This window comes from Gambusia affinis, linkage group LG01 (genome assembly GCF_019740435.1).
Source record: "Gambusia affinis linkage group LG01, SWU_Gaff_1.0, whole genome shotgun sequence".
NCBI lineage: Eukaryota > Metazoa > Chordata > Actinopteri > Cyprinodontiformes > Poeciliidae > Gambusia > Gambusia affinis.
This window is the reverse complement of record NC_057868.1, coordinates 2,706,906-2,729,878: the sequence shown is the minus strand read 5'-3', so window position 1 is coordinate 2,729,878 and position 22,973 is coordinate 2,706,906. Positions and strand designations below refer to the sequence as shown.

At 38.6% G+C, this 22,973-nt stretch overlaps 2 protein-coding genes across 2 annotated transcripts; one reads left to right on the top strand and one right to left on the bottom strand.

Annotated features, from left to right (window-relative positions):
* Positions 1–6,853: 6,853 nt before the first annotated feature.
* LOC122829946 (uncharacterized protein YJR142W-like) lies at positions 6,854–11,254 on the top strand. Its single transcript, XM_044114888.1, has 8 exons — positions 6,854–6,981; positions 7,051–7,292; positions 8,484–8,547; positions 8,623–8,753; positions 9,242–9,360; positions 10,315–10,447; positions 10,518–10,614; positions 10,692–11,254. The coding sequence occupies exons 1-8, from the start codon at positions 6,891–6,893 to the stop codon at positions 10,736–10,738; spliced, it is 924 nt and encodes a 307-aa protein (XP_043970823.1). The 5' UTR covers positions 6,854–6,890; the 3' UTR covers positions 10,739–11,254.
* A 3,934-nt stretch (positions 11,255–15,188) lies between these two features.
* Positions 15,189–22,519, bottom strand: LOC122829940 (rho-related GTP-binding protein RhoA-C-like). Its single transcript, XM_044114875.1, has 5 exons — positions 22,427–22,519; positions 21,078–21,221; positions 18,626–18,746; positions 18,419–18,549; positions 15,189–17,009 (listed from the first exon to the last, which is right to left on the bottom strand). The coding sequence occupies exons 2-5, from the start codon at positions 21,219–21,221 to the stop codon at positions 16,836–16,838; spliced, it is 570 nt and encodes a 189-aa protein (XP_043970810.1). The 5' UTR covers positions 22,427–22,519; the 3' UTR covers positions 15,189–16,835.
* Between the last annotated feature and the right edge of the window lie 454 nt (positions 22,520–22,973).

Sequence of the window (22,973 nt, the reverse complement as noted above, 5' to 3'; positions counted from 1 at the left end):
AAAATACAAAGTGTTGAAGAAAATAATTATTTTTAGTGCTTAATACAGCTAATCTTACCCCAGGTGTAAAGGTTATAATGAACAGTCTGATTTTGAACAAATTTTTTAATTTTGTGTCAAGGATTTACAACTAAACTATCTGAGGTCAGGAACTACATCAAAAAGATTCTTTAGGAGTGTTATCAGGGCCCAGGAGGAAGCCATAAAATTAACATCTATTGCAGGGCAGAAGCCTGTATGGTTCACAGAACATCAAAGGTTTCCCAGAACCACATCTAACATGGTTTAAACTAAAATACAACAAAGAATGTTGAGATCATTAACATTTAATTTCTAAGACATTTTCTAAGTATTAATAGCAAGTTTTTAACCAAAGTGTATTATCTAAGTTTAGAATGGTGAATGCTGAATGTATTTGAAAATTGTACTGTCTATGATAATATCTGAATCAAATGGAAATTGTTTCAATGAAAATGTGTTGTTTAGGGTTGTTCAGGATTTATGTGATAAGGCAAAGATTCAAATCTTTTGAGAAGCTGAATGCAGTAGACCAGAATTAGGTTTGTGAAGATAATCTTTTCTTAAATTAAATCACTGAGTTAACTTTGTGAAGGAGACACTCCGAATTTCACAGGTATCTGTGAAGTCTTGTTTTATGCTTTTATTTGCCCAAATGGCCTTAGAGCCCAGAAGACCAGGATGCAGCTGCTTGCTCCATTGTTCTTCCAGAGAGCAAATGGCCTTTGATCTCTGGTGTGAAATTAAGGGAAGGTCTAAGTTCCTCTGAGTGTCCAGGGGAGCTCCTGGTTGGTCGAACCAGGGGTACGCCTTAATTGAATACATTAACAAGGAGAGAAACGCCTTCACTATAAAAGTTAGTGCACAATGTTAATAATTCAGATTGCTGGTCATATTCTGCCTTTTTGCATCAGCTCTCTCCAAAGACGCGTCTTTGCCCTTCTTTCTGTTTGTCTTTTAATTCTTTTGTCTCAGGAAACGAATGTATGTCTCTGTAGCTCTGCAGTTTTCTTGTTAACTCATATGTTGCTTGCTGTGAGATTAAACTTTGTAATTCTGTGACGTCATCACGCATCGTTGTTCCTTGCTGCCACACGCCGCCCGCCGGAAGAGCCCGGTATCCGGGACCATAAGGAAGAGAGCCAAGCTGTTTCCAAAATTAAGCTAACTTAGTAACTTTCTTCCTCAACAAAAGTGAAAGAGCAATTAATAGCATAAAGACCCCCTCTGGTAGGGTAACAGTAGATCCAGCTGAAATTAACGATAGCTTTAGGCAATTTTATGTAAATCTATATAAATCGGAGTGCAGCCACGCTTTGGAAGAACAAGATATGTTCTTAGATCAACTTCAGTTTCAGACACTTACAGAAGAGACAAAAAAGGAATTGGATACAAATTTAACGATTGAAGAAATTTCACAGGCCATACAAAGTATCAACAGTGGTAAAGCTCCTGGGCCAGACGGTTTCCCTATTGAATTCTACAAAACTTTTAAAGAAAAACTTATAACCCCGCTCTTCAATATGTATGAAGAAGCATTTACAAGTGAAGTTCTCCCACCTACTCTGAGACATGCAATGATCATACTGATTTTAAAGCCTGGTAAACCCCCTGAGGAGTGCTCCTCATTTAGACCAATCAGTCTGATGGGGGTGGACACTAAAATACTTTGCAAAGTTCTAGCAAACAGACTGGACCCCTTTATCTCGTATTTAGTTCATAATGATCAAAATGGCTTTATACCAAAGCGTCAAGGGTTTCACAATATAAGAAGAGTCCTGAATATAATATATGAGAAATTTGACGCTAAAGATACTGCTTTATTATCACTTGATGCCCGTCAGGCCTTCGATAGAATTGAATGGTCATATCTATTTAACGTTCTTCCGAGGTATGGATTTGGTTCCAATTTCCTCAAATGGGTTAAACTTTTGTATACAATTCCTGAAACCAGTGTTTGGACAAATAATTTAGCCTCCAAACCTTTCATATTAGAACGTTCCACTCGCCAGGGTTGTCCGTTATCTCCGATGTTATTTGTCTTGGCTATAGAACCCTTGGCAATGATGATAAGAATGCGAACTAATCTATTTGGCATTCAGTTGGGAAACCAAGAGCATAGATTGGCATTGTACGCTGATGATCTGATCGTTTTTTTGTCAAGTTTGTCCATTAGCATCCCAAACCTAATGCAACAAATAGAGTTGTTTGGTCAGTTTTCTGGCTACAAAATAAATGATTCAAAATCCTCTATTCTATTTTTGAACAGGGACGAAAGACTGAACCCGGTTATACAAACCCCCTTTATCAATGCAAGAGAGGGATTTGTGTACCTTGGTGTTGAGATCACCCCAGACATTAAAACGATTGTATCAGCAAACTATGATCCTCTGGTCAGTGAAGTAAACGAGTCACTGAATAATTGGATGATAATGCCCATATCAATGATTGGCCGAATAAATGTGATTAAAATGAATATATTGCCAAAGTTTTTGTATCTTTTTCAGACAATTCCTTTGCCTCTTCCAAAACAATTTTTTGATGGTTTAAATAGTATTTTCAGTAGATTTATTTGGAATAATAAAAAACCTAGATTAAGACTTCGCCTGTTGTACCTGCCATAGGAGAGAGGGGGGTTGCAACTTCCTAATCTTAAATTGTATTATTGGTCCGCCCAGCTACGTTCAGCTATGTTTTACTTTTCAACTGAAACACCCCCAGCATGGATAAAAATTGAACAATTAATAACAAACCTTAGATTAAATCTGTATTTGTATTCCGCAAGACCAAAGCAACTGATAAAAAATGACAAAAAATCTCTTTCTGAAAAATACAATTGATGTTTGGTATAGGACCCATCAATATAATGGAGATACCCCTTTCATTTCCTCTTTCTCACCCATCTGGGGGAACAGATATTTTAAGACAGGGACAGTTGATGGAGGTTTCAAAATCTGGGCAAATAAAGGTGTACAGAAACTGGCAGATCTTTATAAGGATGACAGGCTTCTGACTTTTGAGCAGTTATGCCAAATATATAGCATTCCACAGAAACACTTTTATAAGTATTTACAAATTAAACATTTTATTATGTCAAAACAAAAACGATTGAATCCAAACCACCACTATCATACCTAGAGAATATTGTACTAGGAAATTTAGAGAGGAGAGGTCATATTTATTTATTTTATACAGCTTTACTAAGGCACGATGAAGAATCCACTGCAGATAAATTGGATGCATGGAGAGCTGACATTCGAGAAGAGATACAAGTATCGGACTGGAATACTGCATGTGTAAAGGCCCAAAAGCAATCAATCAATACAAGCATGAAACTCCTTCAGTACAAGTGGTTGATGAGAACTTACATAACTCCAGTCAAATTGAACCGCTGGACACCTAACATCCCAGATATCTGCTGTAAATGTTTGGTTGGAAGGGGTACTCTCTTTCACTGTGTATGGGAGTGTCCAAAGTTACAAGAATACTGGAACTTGGTTACGAAAACGTTGTCAGAGATCATTGGAGTGAATGTACCTGCTGAGGCCAAATTGTGTGTTTTGGGTATTTATTCAGAGAACTGTGCTTTTAATTCCAGACAGTTAAAATTTATTGACTTTGGACTCCTGCAGGCCAGGAGATTAATATCTCTATACTGGAAAAAAAAATAGATATACCATCAAAGCACATGTGGGTGAAGGAGATGTCATCCTGTATGGCTATGGAGCGACTCACTTATATTGTCAGAGGAAAAGGAGCGAAATTTGAAAAGACATGGTCACCGTTGACCGAGTTTCTGAAACGTTACAAAGGAGATTAAGAGAACTGTGCAGAGAAGGCTGGGTTTTTTTTTGTTTGTATGTTTGTTTTTCTTTTTCTCATTGTTCATTATTGTTTATTTGTGTTTGTTTGCTTTGGGTACCAAGTTATTTAATAAGAATCTGTGTTAAGTGTATCACTGTCACTTGCTCTTTCTTTTGTTATAAAATTCAATAAAAATACTTCTTGCAAAAAAGAAATGCACAACTGTACATAATAAATTTCATTTTTTAAAATAGCATTATGCTTTTATTGTCACAAAGACATTCACCATAGTGACTGTTGTAGCAAAGTGATGAAAACATGAATTACCAGGGTCATTCATTGGTTCACTTGTTCTGCTCAGTAGAGACTATAGATTATATAATTTTAGACAAGAAGTTAATTTAGATGCCAGCTGAGAGATGAAGAAAACCTGAAACTGGAGTTGTTGCTGTGTTGAATTTTCTGCTTCTGACTGTAATAATAATATTGTCAGGCTTTGACTTGTGTGTGTGTGTGTGTGTGTATGTCATTAAATATTCAAAATAAATATTTTGAATATTTAAAATATTTATATTTTGAATATATTTTAAATATTTTGAATATTTAAACTAACTTATAGATTTATCTAAAATCTTGTTGACCTTGCTTTTCTGGCTGAAGTGTGCCACCTCTAAGCAACAAACTTAATATTAATGAGCAAGCTAAATAAATAGCTAACAGCTACAATGTTTCTGTGGAAGTCATTATAAAACCTGTGAATTAAAAAAATCAACAACATGACACATTAGCCATGTTGTTGGCTACTAGTGAATTATAGATTCTGATAGTGTTGAATGTAATAAACCTGATAACAAAAACATTGTATTTATTGATGACACACACAGATTGTATGTCCAGTATGGAGACTCAAAGGTGCCTCCACACAGCAGTCTGCTATGCAGTCAACATCAACAGAGTCCAGCACCAACTTTTTTCAGCCCTGCTGTATTTATGTTTAAAGTAATTTTTGACTGGAAGTTAATATTTTGGAGCGGACCAGCCAGAGTCCTGCCTTAAGTCTGACGAGAGCAGTGGCTGTGTCTGATATGGAAAACCGTCCAGGGTGGCATTTTGTAGGGGGCAGCATAAGCAACCCTTTAGCCCCCAATGTAATTGGAATCCAAGATGGCTGACAGGCATATTTGTTGACTTCTCTTGGAACATCCTGTCAGTCCTTCTGTTTTAGGAGGATCCTAGAAGTAAAAACATGCTGATATGCAGGAGTTTTTATGTAACAATATTATTAATTTAGTTTAGAAAATTGTATTTCAAATAGGTAGGAAACTGAGATTCACTATATGTCCAACTCAGCGGAGCTCATTGAACAGTCTTATTGTAATGTTTTCACATCCCTCTCTCAGTGTGCTATGATACCAGTCGGCTCTGTGTAAATATTGGTATGCAAGTATTTTGTAAGATTTTATTTTTTCTTGTTTTCTATATGTTGTGTATCATCTCTTCGTGAACCACAAGTCTGTTGAATAAAGTAATTTATCTATCTATAAGTTAGTTTTAATCTTTTTTTTGTGCAGATCAGTTGTAGTTTGTGTTAGTAAAATTAGACCACAAGTGCAACAAAGCATAAGGAACACTAGAATAGTCCTGAAAAGTCTCTCTGACTCCTCTGATGATGAGTGGCTGCCAGAGGACACTATATACTAATGAAAATCATCATTTCAAGAAATTTTAAAACCTAATTGGGAAAAGGGAACAAAGACTTTAAATTCTTTTGGCTGGGAGATAGAAAACATTATTAAAGACTTTGATTTATCTCATATAAATATCAAACAGTTCTTCTGTCACCAGTTTGTCTGATTTGTTCAATTTCCTAACAGTGTTGTGGATTTTACTTTATTGGAGAAAAGGGAAAAAGAAAACCTTTCAGATTTATATTCAGCACAATCATATTTAGACAATAAGTACTATGGATATGTCCAAGTTTATACAGATGCTTAAAAAAACTCAAATAGCAATAATAGGGTGTCTTTCATTGTTCCAGAATTTAGTATTAAAAATTTAAAAGAATTACTGATGGAGTATCAGTGTATACAGGAGAGATGATGGGAATCATTTTAGCTTTAGGATGGCTTGATTAGGATGGATTGAGGAAGTTCGTCCACTAAGAAGTATAATATTCTGATTCATGTTCATCATTATATTCATTAAAAATAATCATTCTATTAGTAGACCAGACCTTTTATTAGAGATTCAGTTATTAATTTATAGAATTCAGGCAATGGATTTATTAGTTATGTTTACATGGATATCATCACATATCATTATATGAGTTGGCAGACAAATACGGAAAAACAAGCAACAAAAAATAGATAGTTTTTTGATATATTAGTATTATTCAGTAAAGAATAAATCAAATCAGTTATTAAACAAAAAGTTGAGGAAAGATGGCAGAAACAGTGGGAAGAAGATAAAACTGGCTGGCAGCTTTACAGTATTCAAGGAGAAGTTGGTGTAATGAAGAGAACAGGGTGAAATAGAAAGTAGGAAACCATAATATCCAGATTAGGTTTTGGTCATACAGGGTTAAATAGTGCTTTATTTAAAATGGGAAAACATCCAACAGAGGAATGTGATTTTTGTTTTCAAGAAGAGACAGTAAAAGATTTCTTGTTCTGTTCCAAATATTCAGTTGAGAGAAGGGAAGTTAATATGTAACTACAAGACAATAACATAGTTAAATATACAAGATATTTTGAACAAAATTTCTACTTATCAATATTTTTGTTCTTTACCTTAACCTTAAGAAAACAAAATTGATAAAAAGGGTATAGAATTAATTATCATTATTATTATTATTATTATTATTATTATTATTATTATTATTATTATTATTGGGTGGGGTAATATATACGTAGCAACCCGGCCTAGACTCCACTTCGCTAGATGGCGGTAATGGAATCCATCTGATACGTTGCTTGCCAATCGCTATAAGAAAAAGAAGAAGAAGATCATGCGTACTTCTCCGACACATATGCGCATGCGCACTGCACAGCTGACTGTTTACGTAACACATGTTGACGTTTGTGTTTAATATGGCTTCCAGCGCCTGGTCCGAAAGAATACTGCAGCTCCTCCGACGAATGAACAACTTTTATTCAGCAGGTATTCAAGTGAAGCGCCACACATTCACTTCTTCGACACGGGGCAGTTTTTAAAAAGCTGTGTTCGCAGGTTCCAGTAGGTCCAGCTGCCTCAGGTTTGAGATAGACGGAGCGCAGGTTGGCTGGATTCCTCCCCATGTAGTCTCGCTGCTCACGCCACACACTGATGTGTTCCTTCCGCCACAAAGGGACGCTGTTTCCCTCTGTCCCAGCCTCGACTGCTACGAGAAGAGGTCAGAGGCGGTGAACGATGTTTTAGAGGCCCTCAGACAGGAGAGCTCTCTGACCTGCCTCAGAGGATGGAGGGATGAGGTCAGAGTTCACACACATTGATTATTATTGCAGTAGCACCTGAGGACTTTCTAATCACCAATATGACTACATTAAACTGGAATAAATCTTAGTTACATCTACACGTGGAAAGGATGTGCTCTGTGATGACTTTCACCTGTCTAAAATATAAAAAACCCAAATGTCCAGAAATTTACATAACCATGTAACCTATTTTATTCCCCACACGGTTAAATGTTAAATCAGAGTAAACTTTTCTCGTTTTAGGTCAGATAGAATTGCCCATACAATTTCTATTTGCATATTATTAAAATAATGTGAGATATTTTTGAAGCTATCTTCAAATAGGTAAGTCTGCATATACTTCCTCTGTATTTAGTAGAATTGCTTTTTAAACTGAATGACTTTGGTCAAACGTTTTGGTTCTGATAGTTTGCTTGATGCCACCTGTTTTATGAAGTGCTCCATTTCTTCCTGCAGCAAAATATGATGCTGCCAGGCCCAAATGGATGGTATTCTCAGGCTTGAAAGCCTCTGTGGCCATATACTTAAATTTAAGGTTAATCTAAAAAGGTAATATCTTCAAAAATGGAGAGTCTTTGTTGCTGTGTGTACAAGGTTTCCTCCAGAAAACTTGCTAAGCCCGGTGTTTGGGGTGCTAGGGCAGTCATTCATCCAGCAGCCTGTCGTATTTTTCAGTTTAATATCAATTGATAATTATGTATTATTGAAAGATTGTAAGATTAATACCTGAACACCAACTATAAAGTCTAAAAAAATGCAAACATAAAAAAAAAAACTTAAATGAATAAGCAATGCTAAGCCTGGTAGCCTGCCAGGCTTATAATACACGGGGGGGAAACCCCTCACCCCTGTATTATATTGAGGAATTGCATTATGGCTTTTCTGTTGATTTTGAACTAATAGCTTCGTCCTCTATGAGCGCCCGTTTAGTCTATGTCAGTACAGGAATTATTTCACTTATTCCACTAGCATCTTTTCTGGGTTTTCTGTTTTGTTTTGTTTTGCTTCAAGTTCTGACGTTGATGCACATATTCTCACACCAACACGTTTATTTTTAGGACACAAACTCATCGTATAATCTTGGCGTTTAGCAAAAACACTGACTCATCCTATCTGACCTTAAACAGAAAAGTCTTAGTTTGATTCATCTAATCACATAATCAACTCTGAAGCGGTCATATTTTTCAGAGGTACAGCGTGAAACAGAGATTCTGCGACGTGCCGCTGATGTGGATGGAAAGAGCAGCAACAAGTACGTTTCAGCAGACCGAGGTTTGGACCCGGCTGCTGCTGGCTGACCTGAACTGACTGCGCTCTTGTCCTGCAGGTATTTTTGGTGTTAAAAGGTACGGAGTTCATATTAATGGATACACTGTGAATGGCAGCGGGGAGATTAGCATGTGGCTAGCCCGACGGTCCGCCACCAAGCAGACGTATCCTGGACGGCTGGACAACATGGTGGGTGCAGAAGGAGGCTTAAACAGCAATCAATACTGTGAACTGGAAAAAAAACAACACCTTTTTCAACAAATGTTGATATACAAGTCAGATATCTATGCAGTAAAGGTAATATGACTGGATCCAAGCTTTTGTCGATATTTAAGTAATATTAAAGAATAATAACTAAGTCCTAACGTTAAATCCAGACCCAAACTTTGAAAATGGGAGGATTTATAATAGTGACAGTTATGGCCTTGATTCTTTAGTCTTGGAAAAAATAAGTAGATCAAATTTGGGAAAGTTTTTTTTATCCCAACCTAAACTCAACATTTCTGTACCGACTAAATATTTCTAACCAGCCACAGACTCACAATGTAAATATTTTAGTTACTGACTAAGATCTGACATAGGGATAAAGAGACTTTAGAATCTCATTGAAAAGCATTCTTCCTCTAAAGTTAGAGCACTCGATCTCTACTGAGTAGTCTCTTCCTGTCTTTCCCCAGGCGGCTGGTGGTCTGGCTGCTGATGTTGGAATCAAACACACTCTGATCAAAGAGTGTGAGGAGGAAGCTTGTATCCCAGCAGACATCGCTGCGAAGGCGTCTCCAGTATCGACTGTAAGGTGAGTTTTATTCTCCAAATAATCCCAGAAAACAATTGTTAAAGGAGTAGCTATGTCTACATGTTGGATCATTACTGATTATTGGCAGTAAACTGGAGGAGTTATGAGTTCATGCCATCATCCCTTTGACTGATTTCCCCAATAACAACTAAAGAAGAGTCCTGTAAGATTTCACTGACTTTTGACTTTTCCTGTTTGTTGCTTTTGAGTTTTCTAATTTGCACACATCCACACAAAAAGGGTTTAAAACCTTTCGTCTGAAGAAAAATTAAAGGGTGCACTGATACATGGGTTCAGATTTCCTTCATTTTGGGTGATTGATGATTGGCCAAAACACAAAAAACTGAGGTTATTCACTTCCACAAATGTCTGACGATCAGCCGCTGTCCCTTCTGCTCGGCAGTGGGAGGGGCTGACTGACAGAGGTCACATCAGGTCACATTTGCACATGCATGAATGAACCACAGTGACCCCATTTTTGCCAACTTGGTCACTATATTTAGTGACTTTTACTACAAAACAATCTGCATAGGCCAAAATACAAATTGGCAGGTGAGGCCTTTTTAACGATTGGTGATCGGCTAGAAGACTGCAGTCAGTGCAGCCTTAGTTTCCTGTTACACTGACCACTCAAAGTGCTTTACACTGCAGTCCCATTCATACTCACAGACACACCGATGTGCAGCAGGCAACCTTGCCCTGCCCTGTCTTGCCCGGGGCTTTCTGAGAGGAATACATGTTTGCCTGTTTACTTGTTCAAAACCTGAATAGAGCTGAATTTATTGACTCAATTAAAACTACTGATGGTCAATTAGATTACAACATAGCATTGAGAAACACATCCTGTATTCCTGCCAAGATTTCTCCATTTTTTATCTTTCAAGTAGCTTACTTTCATGAAGGTTCCCAGTCATTTAAAATCTCCTTCTTTACTTACTGGAATGCCTCTGGCAGCTACACCTATGAGGATGAAGAGGGGGTCTTCCCAGAGAGCCAGTTTGTCTTCGATTTAGAACTTCCCCTGGACTTTGTGCCCCGCGTAGGAGATGGAGAAGTTCAGGATTTCTACCTGCTGCCCATAGAGAAGGTCAGGTCTTTAATTTACCAGCATTCCCAGAGTTCCCAGAGCCTCTTCAGCTCACTTTGTCTTGTTTCAGGTGAAGGAACTGCTGGCCTCTGACGACTTCAAGCCCAACTCTGCCATGGTCATCCTGGACTTTCTCATTCGACACTCGCTCATCGAGCCGGACACAGGTTTGTGGCTAATGGCCGCCGCTGCGGTAAATGAAATCAGCCACGTATTTGACACATGACGATGCTTCTCATTTCAGAACCGTACTATCAGGAATTTGTAACGGGACTCCATCAAACACTGTAGACCAAAGATGCAGTTTTCATGTCCTCCGTAAATGCAGAGGCCATCTTGGAGTCCAGTAACTCGGAGTCGAGTATTTAGGGGAGTTGGTCACTTGATAACAGCAGACTGGGCGTCAGAACTGGGACGGATCCGGTCTCCCTCAACTCTTGGAAGTCTTTCGTACAGAGAGAAGATATCAGATGGGTTCTAGTGAGAATTTTACTGGACAATCTCAGTCCTCAGAGATGTTTACATAATGGATCAAAGCCGTGAAGTTGAGATTTTGCTCATTATTTATGGATTTTTCCAAATCTGTATGACGAGGAATTAAAGGTGGAATGAGTAGGAGCAGAACTTAACCTGAGGAAGATCTCCTATCGACCAGACTTCACCCAGCTCTCCTTTCTCCTCCTCAACCTGTGATCTCTTAAAGCGCTCCTCATCTCTGAAATGACTCGTCCTTCTTTTAACACAGCCTTCTTAAGTTACTGTAAATCATAAATGTTTAACATTATCTGAATGAAATTACCTCCTGTTTGTTGTTTGGGGTTTTTTTTTGTTCCAGCTGTTTAAAAGCAAGATTTTTTTTTTTTCTCAATTTGTGTCATGTTCTCTGTTTTTAACACTGGAGATGGATGATGAAATGTTTCCAGAAGACAGGCCCGTCACAATAACTAATTGTGTTGGATGATTAATTGTCTTAGAAATGATTGTGATAAATACTGTCGTTTTGAGACCATTTTCAGAATAATAATGGATAAATAATGCAAGCGCAAAGATCTCAAAGATCAATAAACTTTAGTTTTAAAAGACCATAAAACACTGGAACTGGAAGACATTTTAAGTATCCAAAATAAATAAACTCAATAATAAAAATAAATGAAATGGACTATTAATTGACCTTCAAAGCATATTAATCGTTATGCTCAGACAGGGAAAATGGATGTAACTGCTAGGCAGTTTTGTCAAATGTTTCCTGCGTTTGTCAAAATGGCAGCTTTTCAACTAGAAAATTCCTGAAGAAATTTAACTGGGGCCTGCCAAAGTGTGCCCGTCGGTTTGGACCCAGCGTTCTGATGCTAAGAATTAGCATCAATGCTAAAGAAAGCTGCAATGTAATCAATAGCATGTGGAGAATCACAAGAATGTTAAGTAAGCTGGACATGCAACATTCAGTATGATAAAGTAAGTGTATTAGCTAAAATGAGCAAATATGCTAATATAAGCATAAATACTGTCAGTAGCATGTGGGGTATCATTAGAATGTTTACTGTCATTTACTTACTCCATTAAGTATACTAAACATGGCTAATAAGTCTGAAAAATAGAAAATAGCTTATTTAAGCTAAAAGGCTAATGCTAATCAACTGCCTTGCTGCGCAAGGCAGTTCCCTAACCTCGGATAAACAGATAATGCAGAATGATATCACTGCACCGCCTCCGGCGGTGCACTGTCCAGAGGGGCATATTGAGGCTTTTATTTTGAAATTTGCAGTAAGCTTCATATTAAATGCCCACACTAATCCAGTGTCTAAGAGTGCTTTGGATAAACCAGTCACGTCAAGCAAAAATGAGCAAATATATGATGTAAAAATTGCCAAAGCTTTTATTTTGAAATTTTTGTTAAGCTTCATTTGAAAGGGTCAAAGTCATCCCATGTGTAACAGTCATTGGATTAAATCAGTCATATAACGCTCAAAAAAGCAATGACCTGATGTAAAAATGTTCAAGGGCTTTTATTTTGAAATTTTCAGTAAGCTTCATTTTGAAGGGCTAGACTCATCCCATGTGTAACAGTGACAGGGTTAAATGAGTTATATACAGCCCATAGCAGCAAGTAGTTCTAAAGGCCAGCTCAGTCCTCTGTTTTAACTGAACTACTAGTTCGAACTACAGTGATGCGTATTTGTAGTCCTAAGCAGCTCTCCCTGCTCTGGGTTCCGTTGCCATGGTAAATAATCCTCTCTGCCAGCTGTGAGTGAGACATCCAGGGGGAGACAATTCTCTGTTTGAGCCAGCCAGTTTGACTAAAAAAAGCATTGCAAACAACTGTTTCCCGTTCGGGAACCGTAATACATATTCGAAAACCGTTTGAAGCATATGAGAGGGCTATTTGTCGTCTCACATAGTCCCGCCATTCATATCTCTACCTCACTCACAGTATTAACAGCGATGAGATAAAAAAAGTGTGTGCCAAGGTCTGTAATTTTTCAGAAATACATGGAAGTGAATCAGTGAGATCTGTCTGCTACCCTGGCGCATGACTTTGCTCTGAAGCACCTGGAGAGAAAACTGTAAGCGCTAGATAATTTTTGAAAACATTTGACCGGAGCAGGCACGCGTATCAATGTCAGGACCAAGTTTGATACCAATCATGCAATATTTGTGAGCGTGAGGGCGAGTTAAAAAATGATTTGGGGTCAAAATGTCGCTCTGACTCTCACTCTAGCGGAGCGGCCTTCACACTCTGATTTTTCCAAAAATGAAAAACTTTGGGTCGCTTAGAAAGAAGTTGTGGACAAACCATAATACATATTGACGTGCTGTCTTCACTTTAAAAGAGATCACGGACGTATCTACAAAATGAAGTTTGAATGGCGTTTCTACATAAAGTTATGACGACACAGAAAATCCTCAAAAATAGGGTATTTTCAGGATTTACTGGTTGCCTCGTCCCCTTGACGCATTTAGAGTTGCACCTGGTGAGCTCGTTAGTGATTTTGGGGTCGTTTTTTGCTTTTTACGTCGCCATGGTAACTCCAAATCCCACCAAAAGTAATAGCTCCAATGCCGGGTTCGAGCCGCACGTTTTGATACCACTTTTGTGGGTGGGCTCGCAGCGGTACGAGCCGCATTAACGGAGACGGAAGAAAAATAAATAATAAAGAGGCATTCTATTGGGTGTAGAACAATAGGTGCCTGCCATGCAATGCATGGAGGCAGTGACTGACTTGCTTCGCAAGTCAGTCACTGCTCTCCTTATGCATTGCTATGGGCAGGCCCCAATAATATTTAAGGGCACCTAGAATCTCTTTAAAGATTAATCAAACTAAACAAGCATGTACAGAAATGATTGACTTATTGCTTATTTTGGCAGGCGTATGTGGACACACAATTAGCATTAATTGACCTTAAATGAGAGATTAGTTTGTGACTATCAGACATTAATAAACGCAAACATCGGAGATAAACTGTTGGCTCACCTTCACTGAGGCAGGGATTGTTGGAATAATTCTTCTTGGCAGTAAACTATAATGCCTGTGGGGTTCCTTTAAATAGTGGAAGGAAGATTCATCTGAAGACCGTGGCGGTTTCTGATACGGGCGACTTGGGCAGCCACCCAAAGCGGTTCCTCACCTTGGGACCAAAAAGTCTGTTTTGGTCCTTCGAGGCCTTCCAGGAGTGTGGGAAATTTCAGTATAAAGAGCCTCGTGGCTTGAGAACCGTCCTTAATCACCTCACGTTGCTAGCTCCTTAAAATTTTAAATGTTAAGGAATTTAAAATATTTTAATTTGTCTATTCTGAAACCATGAAGTAAAATTTAACAACTTTGTAATTCTCAATAAACAATTGCTAAATTCTAGATCTATTAAATGTTAAAATGTTAGCATTTACAGGTGCCATGAAGATCTGGAGGACCGTAAGCAGCTGCCGAGTTCAGCTATAAATGTGACCAGCATTACATTTAGACCACTGGCTGACTGCTTAGTTGGGATTTAACAGAAGCGGAAAAGATTTATATTTTACTTGTATTTTTGGTTTGCTGCTTTTAAGACTATAGATGTGTGATAATTATAGTCAACAATGACTTCCAGTAACGTATAACCAAGTACAGCTTCACATTTCCTGTCAATACAGAATTTTTTAAATACAGAAACATGTCAGCCTGCTGGTGAACTGCCCCAGACGCCCCATCACCAGGCTTAGCTAGTTTAATGGGGGAAACTTTGTATTGCAATGAGCTGCTTATCAACAATTGTTTGATAACTTATTAAATAGGGATGCACAAACATGAAAATTGGGGCTGATAACCGATATTTACCAATATGACATAAATTTAAAGTATAAATCTATGTGTATGTATGTAAAGGGAACCACGTCACTTTCATTCTCTACTTCAAAACTGGATGAAACCTGTTGCCTCCTCTAAACATGGATATTCTGTATGGCACAGGAACAAATGGGTGGAAAACATCCACAGAACAAATATTTTACCTCACATTTGTGAGTCAAGTCTTTGTTTTTCTACCAGTTTGTCATGTTCGGATGTAAACGAATAATGTGGTCTTCACTTAAATCACTGGAAGACAGGAACTGGAAATAACCAGATCACTTCATCTGCTTTCCCACTTCTAGATCCGTTTTTATGAGAGAGCTCTGTTACCGTTTTAGAAAACATTAACATCTTTGACTGTGAAACACTTCACTTGAAATCATCTTGTTGACAAATCAAACGAGAACGAACCGCAGTGCCTTTCTCTGTTGACTTTATTTCCTTTAAAATACATTAAAATCTGCAGAAGTTTCAAGAAAGGTTTTGTGTATAAAGGAACAAACTGTCTTACAAATCCTTCAGGAGCTGTGTGCATTTCAGAAGGTTTCCAGAGTGTACACAACACTGACCTAATGTTTAATATTTGTGCAAAGTACAAGGTAAGCCAGTAGAATATCACATAAAGTAACAGAAAACCCAAGAGGAGGCGAGTTAGCTTGCAGACAGGAAACACGTTAAGCTGAAAAATAAAAAGGTCAATTTTAAATAATAGGAGAACGACAAAATAGATGAGGTTCAGCAATTCAGTAGAATCTGTCACTGAAGAGCAGGAGTCACGTCAGCGCAACACCATCCTGAGAAACACTGACGTTTTTCTTTTTGTTTGTTTGTTTGCCCGTTTCCGGGTTTGTCAAAGTCGAAGTCGTTCTGTTGCAAATGAAAAGCCTACAAAGGTAACAACTAAAGCGCTTTGGAAAAACAGCCCGGCTGCTGCAGAGCGTGACGGCTGACTGTGGAGACAGATTTTACCGAAAGCACCGAGACTACATGTGAGGAGACCAGAGAGAATGGAGAGATCTGCCTCTCCAGCCCATCTTAAAACTGCTCCTCACACTTTAATATTCCATTCAATTTAGTTCTCAAGCAAAATAAACGGGTTAATACACGAGTTAGATGATATTCGCCATTTTTAGACGTCTTTAAATACAGAAAAAGAAGCGGAGTATCCAAAAGCTGTCACTACACAGTTCGGAGTATGTGCTTACTAGATTTGATACATTTATCTAGAATTATTTCTCCTTTTCCAGAAAATATACACATAGAAATATCTCAGTAATAACTAAAAGTTACATATATGTGTGTGACTTTCATTTGGAGTATTTGGGGGTTTATAATTGACTTTGAGAAATACAGGCTTGCATGATGTCTGGGGGCAATCTGTAAAGTCCAGCTGAATGTGATTCTGCACTAAACACAACATTTTGTAAAAACAGTTGAACTAACAGAGCTGTGTGTTTACACAGCCCTGGAACAAAATAAAAAACCCGACAAAAGATCATTTAATACTCTGCAGTCTACAGGAATAAAAACAGAATTTTCTGACTGTGAAGCCGAGATCATTTCAAATAACTGAATTAACATGGTTATGTGTTGAAGCCCAAACGCAAGCCAGCAAATACAGTTTTATAAAACAGAAATTCAGGCCCAAATAAAGAAACCCAGAGAATACGAAATAAACCCATTCAGAACAGGTGGGAGTATTATGGTGACCTACTTAATAGATGCTTTATGTCATAATGAGATACTTTAAAAAAAAAAAAAAAAAAAAAAAGCCAAACAAAATTATAAACGGAAAAAATCTGAGATGTTCCCTTTTCTGTATTCTTTTATATATTCTTTTATATTTATGGTGAATTTATAGCTAAACATATAGCCTTACGTTCATAATTCTCCTTTCTTTTGTCTTCTTTTTTTTTTTAATCTTGGTTAATTTTTCCCTTTGGCTGACATCGACATATTTTTGACTCATCTCAGTTAGAGCAAATTAAGTCTGCCTGCTCTGGTGACAGAGGAGAGGAATGCTCGGCCTTTCCCTTCCCACCGTGGACTCTGCAATGGATTCTCTATAGCAGAACACAGCCACTCTTCCTGCCTCTTTTCTTGGCCTGCAGCGCCGCTCTGGTGGCCATCTCAAAAACATCCCTCACGCCATCTTTTGTCTTGGCTGAGCACTCCAGGTAACCAGAGGCATTGATCCGGTTTGACATGTCCCTGCCCTCCTCCGTCTTCACCGGTTCCTGATTGGACAAAACAGCAAGAAGAAAAACAAAATCTGATTCAGTCAAAGTAAAATGAGTAATAAGTTACTTGGTACGCCTGCAGTTGTTAGTGTACTAATCCAAACGTGGGTTTGAATTAGTATTTTTGGAACTATTTTTAGGGTGTTTTCACACAGCTGGTGCGGTTCACTTTCACACTGCACTGTCAAACGAACCAGCCCCTTTGAAAAGCATTTTGCACCCCTGCTTTGTGACAAGAACCACTGAAGGAAACAACATAAAAACCTCTGAAGAAAGCAACTTGAGCGCAACTTCTACCGTCATGAAACATAAAGAGAAATCGAGGAGAGGTCAGATGTTAGCAGTTGGAGGTTTTCTTTTTTTGCCTTGGTTAAAATACCAAGAGTCGTTTCTCCTCTTAGCGAGAGGCGTGTGAAGACACACTTAGAGCCATGTTTGTTTATTAAACACCCTAATTCTGACCTGGAAACCTTTAGGCATTAGAAAAGCTAAGGCCTACTAAAAGATGTACAGCCTCGGCACATAGAGACATGGGTGAACGAAATGAAGGAAAGGCTCAAATGGCATTGAATACCTTAAAATTGTAGACAATAATAAATTATAATGTAATGCAAATTAACCAACAAAATAAATAGAATGATTTCAAAACAAGAAACTAATAAAAAAAGGTAACTAATGAAACCAGCTTGGACAAAGACGATGGTACCTGGAGTTTGATATGTTCTTTTTCAATGTTTTGAGGCAATCTTTGCAATCAAACAACTTCTACTACTTCCAGTGAGACTTGTGCGCTCATTCATGTACTCCTGGCCCACCTCATGGGCAAACTGCTTCAGCTGTCTCGGCCTGAAGACGGCATGTTGCTTCTTTGACAGAAGTTCAACCGGATTTACATCAGGGCTCATAGACGGATAGTTCAGAATAATCTGTTCTTAGTTGTTTCTAGCTGTGTGTTTTTGGTGTTACCCTGTTGGAATACCCATGACCTGTGACCTGTGACTGAGGCCAAGCTTTCTGATACCAGGCCACACACATTTTAAATGCTGTTCATCTGATTCAGAGAGTTGTGGAGCTACGATTTTTAGACATTTGTCTGGTTTCTCCCTACTTTCCAGTGGTGTATTCTTCACCTGGCAAGCACACAGTGTAGCTCTAAGAACCTTGACTCCACATTTCAACTCTGCACTGTGTGTGTGTGTAGTGTCACGATTTTGCTCTTCTCTGTTCATGTGGCATTATTGTCTTTTGTATGAAATGACTTCAATAATCCATGACACATCGTGTGAAATGTATTTGTTGCTGTGCTTCGATTGAATGGAAATGTGACGTTTGAACCGTTCCCATTGAGTAGAACATATCTGAAATTTGGACAAGCAGAACCTTTATGAACTGAACACTTCACCGACCTGCTTCATCTTGGCCAGCTCTCTGCGGGTGTGGTCATCGTTTCGCAGGTCTTTTTTGTTTCCCACCAGGATTATGGGCACATTGGGACAGAAATGCTTCACCTCTGGAGTCCATTTCTCGGGAATATTCTCTACGTGAGGAGCAAGGAGAATTGCGATTTACTTGGAGTGGAGAAACCCAGGAAACAAACGAGTGAGAAGTCATACCTAAGCTGTCAGGGCTGTCGATGGAGAAGCACATGAGGATGACGTCTGTGTCTGGATATGAGAGAGGTCTGAGACGGTCGTAATCCTCCTGACCCGCAGTGTCCCACAGAGCCAGCTCCACCTGCGACAACACAACAAACACACAGCTGTCTTAATAAAGCTTTGTCGTACATTTCACAAAAACTAGTCCAAGCCTTGGGTTCAAAGACAGACACTGGTTAATTAAATCAAGAAGCATGCCTCTTTAAACCCTTTTAAATCATACTTACTGTCTGGGACCTGAGTGTTATGTACACCTTGTGATGAGAGAACAGAGATCCTCCGTATCTTCAGCATGACCTTCCAGTGTTTCGTCTGATCTGAGCGATATGTCAATTACCTGAGTCTAACACAGATTAATTGACTGCTGAGCATGCAAGATTTCATGGGACTAGAGATTTTAAAAGTAGGGCGGGGTCAACTGTTTGGTCTGGGAGAGCATGTGGTGGACAAAGAAGTTTAGGGCTGGCTGATGCAAGTGGGCTTTAAATCATTTGGAATAACTTGTTTTTCTTTTTTTTATTACATGTGCCTCTATTCCATGATCTCTTCTGCAGCCAGAACTGCAGAAGGCTGTTAATCACCCACAGATTCAATCCAGGTGTGTGGCAAAGAGGAAACACCTAAAACATGTCAGGCAGGTGGAACACTGATCTAAACCTGCTAACGACTGATTCAGTCTGTTGATTCTTGGACTGGTAACTGGTCAAACTCAACTGGACTATTACTACTTGAGTGGAAACTTCATCAGCATATGGATATTTCTGAATGAATTTAATCATCAACTTATTTGGAAATGTTTGTGATTAATGGAGGGTTGAACCAGTTGTTTGATAGAAGTTTATCCTGCATAAATCGTAAATCATTTTTCCAACATGTTGGAGTAACTCAGTTACTTTCGCTCCGATATTTCTATTTTAAAATCAAATTCTTCCTTTTCTGGCTTTTCTTCCTCTCGTGTTGGATACTTGTGCCGCTGGACAGATTTTGCAGAATTTTTTTTTTTTTTACTGTTATGACATTTGTGATGTGTAGTCATTGCAACAAGGTGTTTTACAACTGGAAGCAGCTGATAGACATTTCAAATAATACCTCAAATGCAGACGAGTTGACAAATGGGGAGACGATGGATAGATGGAGGAAGCTCAAACCATCTCTTCCATCCATTAAAATAGGGAATGTAGAATCTTTGGCAAACAAATTGGATGGACTCCAATCGCTAACAAGGATCCAGCCAGTACACCGGATATGTGCTATTATACCTTTCACTGAGTCACAGCTATAGGATCATATCCAAGACTCCAACAGTTCTCTGACCATCGAGGCAGACAGAGATTTAAAGAGGAGTGGCAAAAGCAAAGGAGGTGAATTAGCAGAGACCACAGATTGTGTAATCCAGGACAGGATCCTGTGAAGAGTCGTCTCTGCAGCCCAGATATTAAGCTTTAATTAGTAAGGTTTCATCCATATTACTTGCTAAGCGAGTTTACCCATGTAACTTTGGCAACTACCAACACTTCATGTGATGTCATCAGCTTACATGCTTTCAAGCTTGTACAAAACATCTCAATATGTTTGTGGCTAATGATGATTTAAACCATGTCTCACTCTCTGCTACACTTCCAATGGTTCAACGGTTTGCTAGCTGCTCTAGAGAAAACAAAATGCTGGATTGGTTTTATGCAAATGTCATGGATTCATGCATCCCCACAACAAGACCTCCTCTTGGCAAATTAGCTCACAATCTTGATGCCTGCTCAGAATATAAACCCCTTGTTCAGAAGCAATCTGTAATGAAGACGTGATGCAGTGAGAAGACGGTTGCAGGAAGCTGAAGAAGAAGCCAAGTTGGGTTGTTTTGACGTTATAGATGGGGATGCATGGAGCCAACCACATGGACAGGACATCAATGACGTGGCTGGCTGTGTAACAGAACTGCTAAGCAGGGAAAAAAGAAGAGCCTTCAGGGAGGGAAACAGGGAATTACTGAGGGGCATGCTCAAGTTTCACTCAAGATTAGAGCCAGTAAAGAGGCGTACAGGAAGAACCAGGTCCAACAAAACGATATCACAGATGTGTGGTCAGGGACGAAGATCACAGGCTTCAAAAACAAGGAGGATCGGCTGGATGGAAGTCCGGACAAACCCAACGATCCCACATAATGAAGGTGCTGAAAATAATGAAGGTATTTATGCTTTGTGTTGACACATAAATCCCTGAGTGTTAACCTGGACAACAGACTGGATGCAACAATGAAGTCGTCTACAAGAAAGGACAAACAACTACAGCACCCCCCTTGCAGAAACATGAATGTTATGAGCAATAACATTTCATTTCTCTTTGGGAGAAATCAAGTATCTTTTAAATTGAAACTATATGAACACCGTCACACTTTATCAAATCGTCAGCTCACCTGTTTACCGTCCACCTCAATGTCTGCCACGTAGTTCTCAAACACGGTGGGAACGTAGACCTCTTTGCTGAACACTATGAGCAGACATGTCTTCCCACAGGCTCCATCACCCACTATCACCAGTTTCTTTCTGATCGCAGCCATCTGGTAAGATAACAAGACAAACGTGATTGAGATTACCAAGCTCAGGATGGTTTACAGCAAAGTGGGAATGTACAAGACAGATTGTGTGTATTACAAATATAGAAAATGAATCAGATGATTAGCAAATCATTTTGTCTTAACATAAAGTGTACAGAAATTGTCTTGTTGTTATATATCTAGTATATAAGCAGTCAGATGTTTATTTATTCTTCAAATCTTCAATAATTCTGCCCACTGAAATATAATTTTCAGCTCCCACTCATTTGGATTATCATTTGCAGATATCAGCAGTGTGTCTAAAATATTTGAACATGTCTGGAGCTACCGTTTGTGCTCCAACTGACTGATCCGCGACTAAATAATAGCTTTTGATTTTTGCTATTGTGGGTTGTAGTTCGGAGTCTTTCCAATATTGTGCACAGCCAGAATGTCAGTCGTTATCGGGGGATTTTTTTTCCCCATTCTTGTTAACAACATATTATTACAGAAATTGAGATGAAGACTTTTGCACAGAAGTGATTTTGAAGTAGGAAAACTCAATTAGAAATCTTCATTTAAAGTCATATTGTTTGTACTTATGTTGTACAACTATTATTATTTGAACAGTAGAATTGCAAATACATGTAACCAACGATAAAAAAAAATACTATTTTAATTTGTTTCTTCCAAAGTAAATCATGATGACGGTTCTGAACATAGTTCTAAAAATCTGATTTTTTTTTTTTTCTTAACTTAAAACGGGCTCAGTTCAGTGGCAGTTTCCCTGTTCATGAAAACACAAGATGTTCTCCGGAATGAACTGAGCTGTAATATATTACATAGATACTGAAAAATGTTTTTAACCGGTGAAGTCATTTGGCGCAACAGAAAACGCTGCAGATTGCTGCGGTCGTCTTTGTTTCTATAGTGAAAGACAGCTGGAATTTTAATTAAAAAAAAGTTCAATCCGACCTGAATGCGACTATGACGTTCAACACTATTTCTGTGTTCTTTACGGAAGTGTCAGGCAATCACCAGGAGCTAACTGTTAGCCTGTTAACTTTGGGTAGTTGTTCGGCAGCAGCCGGCCTTTTCCTGAAGTGAAAACAAACTCATTTAAACGCTTCCGAGTCTAGCTGCTGTTCTGGTGTACAAAGCGCCCGAGTAAAGAGCGTTTCTGGTCAATAAATTATGAGAAGTTCGATGGTTTTAGGAGAGATACTTGCCTTTCTGTAGTTTTCCTGTTAGACACAATGGTCCCGCCCCGGTGATGCGTAATCAAGTTCCCCGCCCACAATTGAGTCTTCCACCCAATGGGACAGAGAGAAATCTAGACTGATAGGTAGACTGACCATCCAGAGACATGGATTCTGATCATCAAGTTTTCCGTAAGCTAACAAAACTTTATTTTGTTTTACTTTATCCTATTCTATTTTCGCTCGCCAGTATTTCCACCTGCCTACTAATACAGGATGGGTTTTGGTTTTTTTTTTACTGTTTGAGAACAACAAAAACTATTAAAGTTGCTGTACTGAGTTGGTAAATCACTGTTTTTATTTTAATTGTATTGGGATGCAAAAAATGTGCACAGACTTTGTTGAATTACGGGATTTATTCCGAATGTAAACGCAGCTTGATTGTGTACAATAGAATTCAGTTTCAACTGAACCTCACCAAGATTTAATTCATATTTCTGAGTTTTTTGTGTAGCTCTCTTGGTTGATTCCTAGTCCCGTGATAAGAAATCCAAGCCAGTGATACATGAACAGCTTT